This window comes from Gopherus evgoodei, chromosome 7 (genome assembly GCF_007399415.2).
Source record: "Gopherus evgoodei ecotype Sinaloan lineage chromosome 7, rGopEvg1_v1.p, whole genome shotgun sequence".
NCBI classification, from domain to species: domain Eukaryota; kingdom Metazoa; phylum Chordata; order Testudines; family Testudinidae; genus Gopherus; species Gopherus evgoodei.
Window position 1 is genome coordinate 41,614,766 of NC_044328.1, and position 13,839 is coordinate 41,628,604.

General features: G+C 45.6%; 1 protein-coding gene across 2 annotated transcripts; it reads right to left on the bottom strand.

Annotated features, from left to right (window-relative positions):
- Positions 1–260: 260 nt before the first annotated feature.
- DDIT4 (DNA damage inducible transcript 4) lies at positions 261–2,777 on the bottom strand. Of its 2 annotated transcripts, none has more exons than XM_030570526.1 (3): positions 2,568–2,777; positions 2,118–2,315; positions 261–1,635 (listed from the first exon to the last, which is right to left on the bottom strand). In XM_030570526.1, the coding sequence occupies exons 2-3, from the start codon at positions 2,296–2,298 to the stop codon at positions 1,145–1,147; spliced, it is 672 nt and encodes a 223-aa protein (XP_030426386.1). In that variant the 5' UTR covers positions 2,299–2,315; positions 2,568–2,777; the 3' UTR covers positions 261–1,144. The 2 variants fall into 2 exon arrangements, with proteins under 2 accessions (XP_030426386.1, XP_030426384.1); XM_030570524.1 differs by having other exon boundaries at positions 2,118–2,362; positions 2,568–2,776.
- Positions 2,778–13,839: the final 11,062 nt, after the last annotated feature.

Genomic DNA, 13,839 nt, shown 5'->3' on the forward strand with positions numbered 1-13,839 from the left:
TCCCAAAAATGCCAGGCATTTGGTGTCTGAGCTACGTTAAGAAGCAGCGTCTCCCACCCTTACTCATGCTCAGTAGCACTGCTGAAAATCAGCGCTTGCTAGTAATGGATTACGGTACTATGGTGTGTGTGAAGCAGGACTTGACCCTCACCATGGTTTATGCAAGATACTCTAAACCTACAAAGTGAAGGAAAGTGTCCACTACCTTTCAAGTGCTATTGCTCAAATTATGTTAAACAGGAGAAACTAAAGAGACAAGCTGTTAATTAGAAAGGTTTTATTAGAAAAGTAAAAAACACCCAAAACACAATACAATTGCATAGAAAGGCTTGCACTTGAACATCAAGTGTATTAATGTAAACTGTAATCAACAGAAGCACTACATGGCATATCATATAGGTTGTTTGAGGGTTCCTGCCCTCATCCTAGCATCACATCACACCTCCCTCTGGCATGCAGTATTGGAGTGCTGTAGGCAGCTCCCAGCAGCATTTTCTTCAAGCATCAAATATATGAAGTGATTACAGCCCAACAACTTCTGCTTCTACATTCACTTGGAGCCTATATATAGCTGCCCTAATGTCAGTAGTGGAGCATCATCTTTGATCCAAATACATATACTTGGTCCCATTAGACAAGTTTAACCACCATTCACTCATACATGCACCACCCTCCCCCCACAAAAAAACCCCCACCACATTGATTACAATGTATTTTGTTGTTAAAAAAAGCAGCCAGGAATAGGGAGACTGTCTACTCCCAAAGCAGCCCTGCTGCTGCATCTGGCATCAGCATTGTCACAAGACTAATTGAAGTAGTGAGTACAATAAAATTGTCCTACAATCACCAAAAGGTTACAGCTAGCACTCACTTGCTATCCATGCCCACTCAGAGTGAGGGAAGCAGGGTGCAGTTTTATTTTTCAGCAAGCTTCCTCCTTGCCCTCGCTCTCTGTTTGGACTATTTCCTTCTGGAATTGTACAATCATGCTCCAAATTAACCTAACCTTAGTGACTCTAAAGAGTTGCCCCATTTTAGCCAGCTTATGTTCACTTTTTCAAAGCACTTAAGTTGTCACTTCAGTTTCTCCTGGTACTCTACACCAGTTCTAAGAGTAATGATCAGTTATTCCTCTGAGGCACCTTCAACACTCCTCTATTAGCAACTGCTCAGAGCTGTAAAGCTTCTTTTTAATGACTCTGAATCCAGTGCTCAGCTTCAGCGACTGACTGAAACCAGGAGTGAAAGAAGTCCCAGAGCTAAGAAGTCCCTGGATTTTAGGCCAGAGCCTGGAGTCCAGTCTTAGCACAAGGGTCAGCTGGAAAGTAGGCACAAGATTCGGATCCACTGCAATCTGCCCCACACTGTGACACCCCTTCCCTTGCTCAACACACAGGTCAATGAGGGCACCTCTCAGGCCACAAGGCTCACTATAAGCCAGGTGAAGCAGCTCTTTGCTGACTTGAGTGATGAGTTGGCTTGGCATCACAAGTCTGGAGCAACGCCTGGAATTGATGTTGGCTTTGTTCAGACTGACTTGGATTAGTTTCATGAGATTATTACATAGGAGTTCATCTTCTGGGTCATTTAACAAGTCAAAGTCTGGCAAAGAAACTTCATCCAGGTACTCTGCATCTGTGAATGAAAATCAAAGAAGGCAGGTCAGTATTGGCAAGTTTATTAAACTTGCTTTTGTTTCACAAACTCCCTAGTAAAAGTTGCTACAAACGACCAAACATTAAGGGAAAGCAAATTGATCAGTTTATGAACTGAAGCAGCTTTTCTGTGAGAGTAAAGTCAAGTCCTTGGTGATAAAGAACAATATTATGGGATAGGGGGAGTAGGGTGGGCTGCTACAGTTTTATGACAATATTTTTATTAAGCTTAAACCTCTCCCATTGAATATTTTAGCTTTTAATGAATTACAGCTCTGGTATACATTCATTTTGCTACTTTGTGTTTTAAGGTATATTTACTGGACACCATTTAGAAAAAAACCCATTTTTTAGGAAGTGTGTAGCCTTAAATTTGGGTATACCATCCGAAATTGTTCATTATAGTTTAACTCAAAACACCAAAGACCATGCCGTTTCAGTCCTAAAATCGACAGTGCTTACCTTCTTCACAGCTCAAGCTGCTGTCCAGGGATTCACAGTCGGAGCTCTCCGCTCTGACACAGCGATCGGGCACTTCCTGCTGCCAGCTCTTTCCCCGGGAGAAGATGGGTGAGGGCTGGTTCTCTCTCTGCTCTGGAATGGGAGGCAGCGCGGAAGAGAAGTTGTCCCACACGCCTGGCATCGCTGCTGCTGGTCACCCTGCGGAGTGGTAGTGGGGACGCGGAGATGAGCACAAAATACAGGTCCTGCAATCCAAGGCCAGCACAGAAAGGGTGGGGGGGGTCAGTAACGCACGGCTCTAGCTCTGCTAGGTCACGGTCATGCAGAAAGATCTCGAATGCAACAGAGACCCAGATCTCGAGGGGTTTACACCATTGATCATCTATTGAAACAACCCGCGGAGAGAACGAACGGGAGCGACAGGAAAGCCAACCCCAGCGCGATACTTACCGGGCCGCGGGCTCCGGGCTGGGAGCAGCCGGAGGCGGTGGAAGAGGTAGTCGAAGTGCCGCTCCCGGGGCCGATTGGAGGCTGCTGGCAGGGGCTGGGGTAGTGCTGTGCAATTCCCCACGTACACACTCAGCTCCCCTGTCTCGGCGATGCGGTCCCCTCACCCGGGCTGTTGAGCCGTTTAAATAGACAGCTCCGGAGCGGCCGCCCCCTCCCTGCCCAGCCAGAAACCCCGACCCGGCCCCCAGTGCTGCAGCCACCAGTCGCGAGCCGGAGTGTGTGCCGGCCTCGGCCAATGGCAGGCGGGCGCACGTTCGCAGCGTTCTCCTGCCCGGTTACAGTAGCCTGGGCCCCGCCCCCCATTGTGGCTGGAGTCTGAGCTGCAGGCGGAGAGGCCTTGGGGATGCGGGGGAACATGATGGGGGGCGGGGTGGGGGGTATTGCAGAGTCTCAGGGGGATGGCACGGAGCGAGCCTGTGCACCCGAACGGCTCGTTTACTGAGGAAAGCACAAGCCTCTCGTTTGTGCCTGTAAACTAGCTGCTGTAGACTGGGTTACACAAAGTAACATTGTATTGTACTGGGGGATTTGAGCCCTAGCTTCACTCTCCGACCCAGCACAAGTGGGTGCCTTTTCCTAGCAGCGATTGAAAGGATGAGGGTGGTACTAGGAAAAATAAGTTAACTTATTTTAGCCAACTTTTATTAATCTTGTGTCCCCGCCCCTCCCCCACGCGCCCCATTCCCCACTTTCACGCTTTGTCTTGCTGGATAATTTTCCCAAAGGAAGACGTGTTCAGATGGACACTCTTCAGGCAGTTTAGGAGAAAAGGGATCTGTGTTCAGAGCTACCCATTTGTAACACGAAAGAAAGCTTCGAATATCAGTCGTTAGATGCTGTAATCTTATAAAGAGGCGAAGTAGGAGTTTATTTCCTAATAAATCCTAAAGATTTTTTCCCATCCTAACACACTATAAAGTGTGTCTTTCCAACTGTACATTGAGCTAACACATTCCAGCCTTGGATTATTTCGTGCACAACCAAGGTCAGGACATTAGTGCATGGTTTTCCTAACTTTTAGTCCTTAAAGCCTATTGAGAAACTAGTTTATTGCACCTCCTTTACGTCAACCGATTTTTTTCGGGAGGGGGGGCAGTGGTGGAAGGGGTTGAACGCCTGATCATGCTACTGATCATTCGAGTCGATAAGTTAATTTGTTTGTTGCAATTCTGCTTATGGGAATTCAGGAGACACGGTGAATTCTGCACGTATAAAGCTAACTTCTAGGTAAACAAGCCGACGCTAGCTGCAGCCCATCCGCAGGGTCCTAGCGTCCGTCTTGAACACTGGGGCTGCTTTGTGTAAATGACTGCGAAAATTGCATCATGAGGAACGAGTTGGAGAGAAAAAATCCCCAGCGACTGCAATAAAGCAGATCGTTTCATCAGAGAGAAACTAGCAAGCCTACAAAAGGAACAATCAACCGTATAACGTTTAAAAAGAAGGCTTAAAGCTTGACGCAATCTAGTTGGCAAAAAAAAAAAATGTTTTCTTCAGTTTCATAAATTAAAACCTAAGTGTAGTGCAACCTGTGACCTCTTTGATTATACCATTAGTTATTAACTTTAAATCTTGGACTGAGGTACTAGTGTGTATGTAGTTGGATAACTACCTTTTCTGGACTAAGAGCCACGCTCCTGTCTGCTGTCTTACATCTCAACTCCACAAAGATGAGTCCATGCTAGCACATTCAATACACAGATTGTTTAAAATATTTCTGAAAACTAGAAAATAAACTCTCTGAAATAAGAAGGAGGTGGGGGAGCTGAAAGAAAATGGAGAAACAAATAAACATTTCCACCTAAATTGAGAAACAAACCACCTAATTAATAGTAATAAAAAGCCACAAACCAAGGAAAAACAACATTGAAAAACAGTAAAATAATTTCCCTATGTAAACAGAAACAGTTACACACAATGTCTCCCCATTATACGCCTTGTCTACATGTAACATTTTTGAGTGGCACGCTCCCATGAGTGCTGTAGCTATGTTGACCTAAGCCTTAGGTTTCTTCCATTAACCTAGCTACTGTTGCTTGAGGAGGTGGATTACCTACAGTGAAGGAAGAAACTCTTCCATTGCTGTAGGAAGTGTCTGTATTGTGGCGTATAGAATCGGTGTTGCTAGCATAGAGGGGTTTGTGCAGTGTGCTCATCACAGGAACCTTCATTTCAAGTCAGTTAGCAGAATACCTTTTTCCATAGGTCCATAGCTTGTTGCTATGAGATGAGACACTAACTGGAGATAACTGTTAGTCTTGACTTGCCCTCATTCACAATAGACAGTTATTAAATATCTTGCTGCCTCTCCACATAGCTCACCAATTCTATAGCAGGCTGCTAGAGGCTGAAAGTCATTTCTCCTGGATAGTTGTCTGGTAGCCTCAGTTAATTGAGTTGGTGATCACTGTGCAGTTCCTTGAGGTCAAAATGCACTATAACCATGGGCATACTTGTCAGGCCCAACAGTCAAAGGACTGAATGGGAATTACAAATCAGTGGTTTGCATAAACTGAGGACTTCAGTCTTGAGTACTTGTGATGATTCTTGATAGAGCACCTTTCATGCATACTGATTTTACTTACATACATATGCATTTTGCTGCCCTTACCACTTTTTTCCTGGCTTAGGTAACTGCCTGTCCAGTCTATATTTGTCTGTAATCTATACAGTAATGATAGTCCTGGTTATGACAATTTGAGTTATAGCCCTTGCTATTTTCTGTCTAGTTAGCTATGGCCCTTCAGACATTTTAATCTGTCCCTTCAGCTCCTGCCAGGGAGCGGGGTTGCGGTCTTGCCCCACCTCGTGTGTGCCATAGCTCCCGGAAGCAGCGGCATGTCCCTCCTCCAGCTCCTAAGCGTAGGGGTAACCAGGGGGCTCTGCATGCTGCCCCCACTCCAACCGCCATCCCCATAGCTCCCATTGACCAGGAATTATGGCCAATGGGAACTGCAGGGGTGGCACCTGTGGACAAGGCAGAGCTGCCTGGCCGCACCTCCATGTATGAGCCAGAGCAGGGACATGGGAGCTGCTTGAGGCAGGCACTGCCCAGATCCTGCATTCTCACACCCCAATCCCCTGACCCAGCCCTGATCCCTCTCCCACCCTACAAACCCCTTGATCCCTGCCCAGAGCATCTTCTGCACCCCCAACCCACAGCCCCAGCCCAGAGCCTGCATCCCCAGATCCAACCCTCACCCCCCTGCACCTCAACCACAAGCCTGGATCCCCTTCCCACACCCTGAACTAATTTCTGGCCCCACCCCAGAGCCCCACCCCAGCCGGAGTCCTCACCCCCTCCCACACCTCAACCCCCAATTTCGTGAGCATTCATGACCCACCATACAATTTCCATACCCAGATGTGGCTCTCAGCCCAAAAAGTTTGCCCACCCCTTGACTATAGCTATAAAACAACTTAGCATTGCTGAAGATGTTGACTATGAAAGAGGGCAGGGATTATGGACTGAACTCTGGTTCTCAGATGAATGGAAACAGCATTGCAGAACAAGTCTTGGGATTGCGGGGAAGAATATTATTATTGATAAATTCATACATTATCATTTCTGTGTATTAAAGCATGTGAAAATTGCAAGACAACCAACACAGCATTAAATACAGACACCTTCCTCTCATTCACTCCGGTTTATTTCTCCTCCCATTTGTAATCACATAATATTCCTGCAGCAACTAACTACGAGCACCTGCTTCCATTAAATACTTTCCTAATATTATTTTTCAATGGAATCAATTGCTATCATTTGCTACAGGGACATGATAAGATTATGAATGGGATGGGAGGTGGTTCATCAGATAGCAAATGGGAGAGAAGTGGGTCCATGAAACCATCTTTCAATTCAGATGTAATCCATGATATAAAAATGTTTAAGAATACCTCTTCTGTAGACATTTTTCAGAATCTTTATTGGATACCATAAAACAAGGTACCAGCCATTTTACAGTATGTTAACATGCTGTTCTGTGGCTGCCTGTGAATGTAACAGCTCCCTGTTGTGAAATTGACCTAAACTAGTCCAAAATTGGTCACTGGAGGTGCAGAGATTGCAAGCAGAATATATTTATCACTCACATTTTCAGACTTAAGCCATGTTAATTCACTGATAATTGTATAATTAATCAGGCTTCCTGGCAACATTTGGGTTAACACAAAACATGAATGTGCAATGTATAATAAGAGCATTTGTTTAGTAGCTGCCACATTGAGAATTCCAAATGAGTCACCTGGTATTTCCAATTGTTCCCACAATTCTAAAAAAATCACCATTTTGGCTAAAATTTTACATGCTTTGTCCCAGTCCAGAGATGAATTTATTATTTATTATTACTTTAAGACTTAGTAAAATCAGTTCACTCATTGCACAAACATGGGGGGAAAGTATACTGGGCCTCCAACTCTTGTGCCTAATCATTATTTCAGTGACTTCCAAAAATCTTTGACACAAATATTCGCTTGTACCAGCATCTAGTGCAGTAGGGCCCTGATCCTGACTGCTGATTCATTCTCTCTTTCTTTTGTACTACTCAGGATTACATATCAAATATGGGGCTCGGGGCACAGGGTCATAGTTGTAGTGGATGGTGAGAGTATTAACTGTGTTGGTTATAGTGTACTGCATTTTGGAAAAATGACTTGGTCATAAAAGACGATTGTCCAAAATCCAAATTAAGTTTTGTATATAAAAAAAAGGAATAGTTTTTTAAATGTTTGCCACTTTACTGCACCAAGAGGAAATGTTGTCTAGAGTTCAGAGCAGGGGATTATGAGGACCTGTCCATAATTCAGGAAAGTGCTTTAAGCTATACTGGCAAAAGCAATCATTAGCTGGTAGAAACTATGTCTCCACGGGGGGTGAGGCAGTGGATGTTGCCAGCATTGCTCTGCTGGTGTACCCCAAAACCTTTTAAGTGTGGACAAGGCCTCACCGTGTGATTCTTGAAGAGATCAAATTAATCTCTTTTTGCTTCAATTAACTCATCTGTAAAATGGGGGTGGTGATGTTTCCTTATCTCTAAACTGGTCATGAGAAGATTATTTAATATTTATAAAACCCTTTTGAGATGTCCCTGAAAAGCATGTTATATATGTGTAGATCACTATTACTGTGAACTTTTAAAGAGTAGAACCTGATAAGTGTTACGTATCTGGGAGAAATGGCAAAATGAAGATCTCTAATATGTTTGTTTTACTGTGATACTGATTACAGGTTTGTCATTGACATTGACCAAATTCTTAATCTATCTTGGGTACTGCCCTGCCTGAGCAGAGACCGATAATAGTGCCACAATAAGCAGAGTGGAGTATACGTGCAGGATGCAGCAGAGACTAGACTAAGACCTCCAAGATCGATGGTTTAGGAATATGGATTAAGCTCAAACTGTTATTTTGCCAGTATTTCCTGAAGCAATTTTTGCTTGCTGCAGATTATTTGGGGAACTTCATAGCTCATTTGATCTCAATTTGAAGAACAATTAGTTCACTGCCACTGATCTCAATTCCATCTACTAGGAACAGGCCATTTTGTCTGCAGTCAGTCTGGCACCAGTTCAGTGTTACAGATGCCAGTGCAAGTTCCTTACTGCTGATGATAATATATGCAATGTGCAATGAAATTTGATGCTAGTTGTTAGTGGAATACATTGAGGGCACCCAGATGAGGATGTAATTGCTAGAAGAGTTTTGCCTAAAATTTTCCACCGTTGCTAGCACTGATTCATCTGCACAGGTGAAAGCAATGATTGGAATATCAATGTAGGATAGCTGTTGGTGTGTTAGCCAGCATGCAATTTAATTCTGCTAAGAGCATATTTAAGTGACATGGTAGTTACTTATGAAGATGAACTAGGGATAGAAACAGTGAGACATTTTGGGGGGCAGGAATGTGGACAGGATCTGAAACACAATACAGATCTACTAGTTCTGGAAGATCAGCTCATATATATGGAAGCCAAAAGTATTACAAAATTATGTAGATAGTGAATTGAGAGCCTGAATAACCCATTGGATAGGGCAGGGAATGGAGAGTCAAGAGACCTCAGTGTTACTCCTGGGGCTGTGCCAATGACTTTCTGGGTGACTGTCAGCACACTGGATAAATTTCTGTATCTGTTTCCCCATTTGTTAAAAAACTCATGGTTAGCTAATGACAAAAGGGAGATGTGCTAATAGTCTACAAGTACTCTATCTAAAGAGTCAAAACTCCAAAGAGGGAAGAGTAGTAGTAGAGCTTTACATGAGCTATTGATTTAATTATTAATTATAACCAAGAATAATTAGAAGCAATTAAGGAAAGGAAGCTTCTAAGAAAAATATCAGGGAAACATTGGGTTAAAAAAATCTGAAGTTGTATTGAGTGTAAATTTTTCTTTTTAATGATAATGCCTTGCATAGAGAAGAAGCCTTTAGGGATGTAATTTGCTGTGAAGTTTTTTTGCTCACATTGGCCTCAATCCTTTAGTTTTGCTGAAAGCCCTCAAATCCCATTGATTTAAATAAGACTTTGATGATGCAAAGCTCCTTAAAAGACCACATCTAATGTCAATAATACTTAACATATACACAGTCCTTTCCATCTTCAAAGTACTGTGCATATTAATTTGCTTTAGTAAAGTTCCTGTTGGGTGTGATGCAGTGAAAGTGAGATCTAGGAGCCAAAATCTCTTCTCAGGATGCAGATGCAATTATTGTAACTGAGAGCAGAATTTAGCCCTGTACAGTTTGGATTCCTCACCTGTAGGATTGAACATTTTAAATAGAACCCACTTATTGAAAGACATGACTGTGTCAAATACTTATATAGAAATGAAGTTACCATAAACATTTTTAAACTAGTGCACTTTTCCATTTCTTAAATAAAATAACAGTACTTACAAGTTACTACATAACCGCAGCCTCTCTGTGGGTATCATCAATATACTTTGTTTCACTTGTTTTATTTTCCTAATTTAGATTGCACTGGTTAAACTCTTGCGATTATTTCTGTAAGCGATCCGAATTTGGAGCACTAGATATAGAACCAATTATGTGAAAGAAAAATAAACACAAAGCTGTATTTTGCGATTTGCTTTTCACTATTAATAACATGAATCTTTTGTGATGCCCGTGCTGTTTTTAACAATAGTGGAACTGGATAAAATAATAAAAATACTCAGTTTAAAAAGAGCCCTAACCTACCCCAAAATACACTTGAGTTGTTTGCACAGACTTTCTGGACTGGCTGCTGCCTGCTGGGTCTAGTTTCTGTAGGTCCCTCCCCTAACCTATCCCATCCCAAAGATTAGATTCTCGAGTTTACATCGATCTGTACCCAAAAAGGGAAGGGGAGAGGAGGAGGGGTGTGTGTGTGACGGTCGTGGAGATTCTTTGCAAATGAAGGGCTGTTTTCAAGAACGCCTGGTGAAGAGTGAAATTAAAGTAGTACAGTATGAAAAGCTTATAGCAGATAGTTTAAGGGCTTAAATGTACCCATTTGATATGGATTTAACCGTTGCACCTAATTTATGTAGTTGATAGTGGTTTTCATACCTCACGCTGCATTTAAAGCCAGTAATAATAAATGGGTTATTGATGGGTATTTTCTTTTACGGGCAAAGGTGAACTGAGCTGATTAGTGTCTGGCCCAGTTTGGTGCTCATTTCCACAGTGAGGATGGGATTCTTGTTTGCTTCCTTTTGTCTCTTTAGCTTACTTTATGTTGTTATACGAGCTAGTGGACTATGAGGCAGAACTGGGCTTTAAAAGTGCCCGCACTGAGAAGCGTTGCGCGCAGCACAGGGCAGGCGCTCTGTCCTTGCAAAGGGTTAAGCGCACTCTTGAGCAGAAACGTGCCATCCAAGACGTATTCCTTGGGAGGCAGGAAGGGATTTGCATAGGGGACGGGCCATACGCACAGGCCCGTATAGCAGACATGCTGAGCTCAGCGATTTTGCAAGCCTGCTGAGTAGCAGGGGCAGGGGGTTGCCGGCGGTTCATCAGGCTGACAGGAGGCGAAGACAGTAACAAGCGCCTCGGGGAGATCAGCTGCTGTCGAAGTGGGCGGTACAGGGCGAGCACATTCCGATGAAGTGCGTGCGGCCATAGGGCCAGGCAAGGGCGCTCCCCGGAGGGCGGCAGGAGTTAGAGAATAGCTGGGGGGCACCAGGCCGCGGGTGTAACTTTGGAATCGGGTGGTGCTGGGAGCAGTCAGTCGGGGGAAGCTGGGAATGCAGCATGCCCTGCCGGGTGGCTAGGGCAATCCGGGGGAGCTGGGAATGCAACATGCCGGTGCCGGGGTAGCTAGGGCAGTTGGAGGGAGCTGGGAATGCGGCATGCCGGTGCCGGGGTAGCTAGGGCATTTGGAGGGAGCTGGGAATGCAGCATGCCGGTGCTAGGGTAGCTAGGGCAGTTGGAGGGAGCTGGGAATGCAGCATGCCGGTGCCGGGGTAGCTAGGGCATTTGGAGGGAGCTGGGAATGCACCATGCCGGTGCCGGGGTAGCTAGGGCAGTTGGAGGGAGCTGGGAATGCGGCATGCCGGTGCCGGGGTAGCTAGGGCTATCGGGGGGAGCTGGGAATGCAGCATGCCGGTGCTAGGGTAGCTAGGGCAGTTGGAGGGAGCTGGGAATGCAGCATGCCCGTGCCGGGGTAGCTAGGGCCTCGGAGTGCCCAGGTAGGAGGAGCCCAGGGAGCAGCTGTGCTTCGGTTTCACTCGGTACAAAGGGGGGAACCGTGAGCTCTGCAGATTTGCGCTAGAGGAGAGCTAGTTAGTAAATACTTCCATGCCAACCTTCGTAGGCCGGGCAGCACTTGCTGGGGTTTGTGGAGAGTTGGCTGGTCACCTGGTGCCGATTGTTTCCCAGGTATTAAGTTGCATTAAGACAAATACATAAAACACGTTCCTAGGGCCTCTTTCTCCGCAGTCAGTTGCTGTAGTCACTTCAAAGCTGCCCATGAATGGAAGGGTGGGGTCCAGGATACAGCCTGCCTATGGAGTGTATGTGGCGGGGAAAGGAGCACAAACAGAGCCGAAGCTTCAATCGTTAGGGAGTACATAGCTCGTGCAGGGCTGCAAGGCCAACAGGGCATATCACATAATTCAGAGACGGGAAACACCCTAAGATGTATTCTGCAAGTGAATGCAAAGACCTGTCCCCTACCTGCAGCCATATGGTGCCTGCAGGCGGGAGCACAAGAACCCCAAGGAACAGCCTTAGGCTGTGCATGCAGCAGATTAGGAAAGGAGCCCAAAGGTGTTGCTCAAACTGTGAATAGCTTTGAATGGTAGGATCCTGTTGAGTATCACCAAGCCAGTACACAGAGGAGGGGAGGCTGGGGAAAGAGGAGCCCAGCTGCCATGATGGGGAAAGGAAGAAAGCAAGCCCAACTACCAGTGTTAGGTGGGGTTGAGGAGGAGCTGGAGGGAGGAGAGCCCTGAACATGATAAGAAATGTGGATGGTCCAGGGGAAACAGACTGTTGGAGAGGGCTAGCACAGATTGGTGTGGGTGGGTAATATAAGAGAAGCAGCAAGGAAGGGAGAGCCAGACACAGGAACATGCAAACATATGTTGAAAAATGAAGTGAATAAAGGGGAGTCAGACAGCAGGGGAAAGGAGAGATGGTTATCACTGTATTTATATAGTGCACTGATGGTATACTAGGTGTTTTGAAGACTTGTAGTGAGTCAAGACTTGTGTGGAGCAATGTACAACCTACATAAAGAAGAGGGGTTGGTGTACAGAGGTTGAAATTGATGAACAAGGGAGTTTGAAGCAAGAGACAAGTGTAATTTAAAAAATAATAAGAGAAAAAGAGGGACTAAAAGTGTGGGGGGGGGAGATTGGAAGTGCAGAAGTGCCCAAGAGAGTGTTGAGCTTCCTGTCCTTCCTTTGACTTATCCCTGTTGCAGTCACCCAGGTCTGTCACTGTTGGGTGTGTTTGTACTTCTATGGACCTCATTGCCATATACATTTTTAACGTGGCTTCAGATTTCAAGCCTTGAACTGGCACTGAGGGAAAAATTTCAAAATACCGCCCCCCCCACCCCCAAATAAAGGGGATTCATAGGGAAATAAAAACAAGTGGCAGGACGGCACAGAGGCAGTTTGCCAGCAGTAAGTCTGAAGGGAGACACCCTGCCCAGCCAGTCCCCATGAATACTTCAAAGCCAGCCAGCAAAATCCCCAAAGTTATTTGGATAGAGAAAGGTAAGAGCATTTCTTTGCTGTGTTTCTTTCTTTGTGGGTGCTAAGCTTTTCCGGTTATTGTGGCTAAGCAGATGTAGTTTTGGTATCTGACTGCATTTTATTTTCAACCCTGCACTAAGTTTGGTCTTGGGCAGCATAGCTGGGATCACTATGCTGGTGGATGTGCCATCTTTTGGAAAAGATGTGACAAATCAGAAGTCAGAGTGGAAAAAAATAAGGAGACATTCTCCAGAACGCCACCCACAAGTTTTGCAGGTGGAGAAAAAAGAGTTACTTACTTCAATCACAAATAGACTGAATGTTGAATTTGCTCTGATTCACAAGGAAAGAAAGCTAATGAAGTGGACAGAAGGGTGTTGGTTAGTAATGTGAAAGATAGGATAGCTATTCTTGTCAATGACATGGCTGACACATATGGCACAGTATGTCATGCAGCAGACAAGTATTGTTCCAGATTGATTCAGTACCCCACTGTACAGTCACCAGTCCACATTGCTTGGTGTCCCGTGTCCCCCCCGCTTCCATTTCAGCTGGGTCGGAATAGTATCTAGTTGTTTTTTCTAGGCCCGTAGGGCACACTCCTAGCCTCAGACCCCATGTCTGATGACTTCTTCGGGATGTGGAGTGCCATCACCCTCGAAATCAGTGTTTGAGACCTACCAAGCTCCTCAGTTGTTTATACATGCTCCCTTAGAGCTACACCTCGGCCAGACATGGGCAAACTACGGCCCACAGGCCACATCTGGCCCAAAAGACTGTCCTGCCCAGCCCCTGAGGTCCCGGTCGGGGCTAGTCCCTGGCCCCTCTCCTACCATCCCCCTTCCCCCACAGCCATGCCACTGCTTGGGGTGTGCTCTGGCCTGCTGCTCCCGCTGGGCAGCATGGGGAGCGCAGCATGTTCTGGCTGGGTGTTGCGGCTGCGAGCTCCTGCTACTGGTAAGGGGGTGGGGAGCAGGGGGGCTGGGTAAGGGAGCAGGGAATCCTGGGGGGCAGTCAGGGAGGAGGGGGCA

Coding starts and splice junctions, on each gene's coding strand:
- DDIT4 (XM_030570526.1), bottom strand. CDS start 2,298: ATGCCAGGCGTGTGGGACAACTTCTCTTCCGCGCTGCCTCCCATTCCA. Junction 1,636..2,117: donor CAGCTTGAGCTGTGAAGAAG/GTAAGCACTGTC, acceptor TTTCATTCACAG/ATGCAGAGTACCTGGATGAA.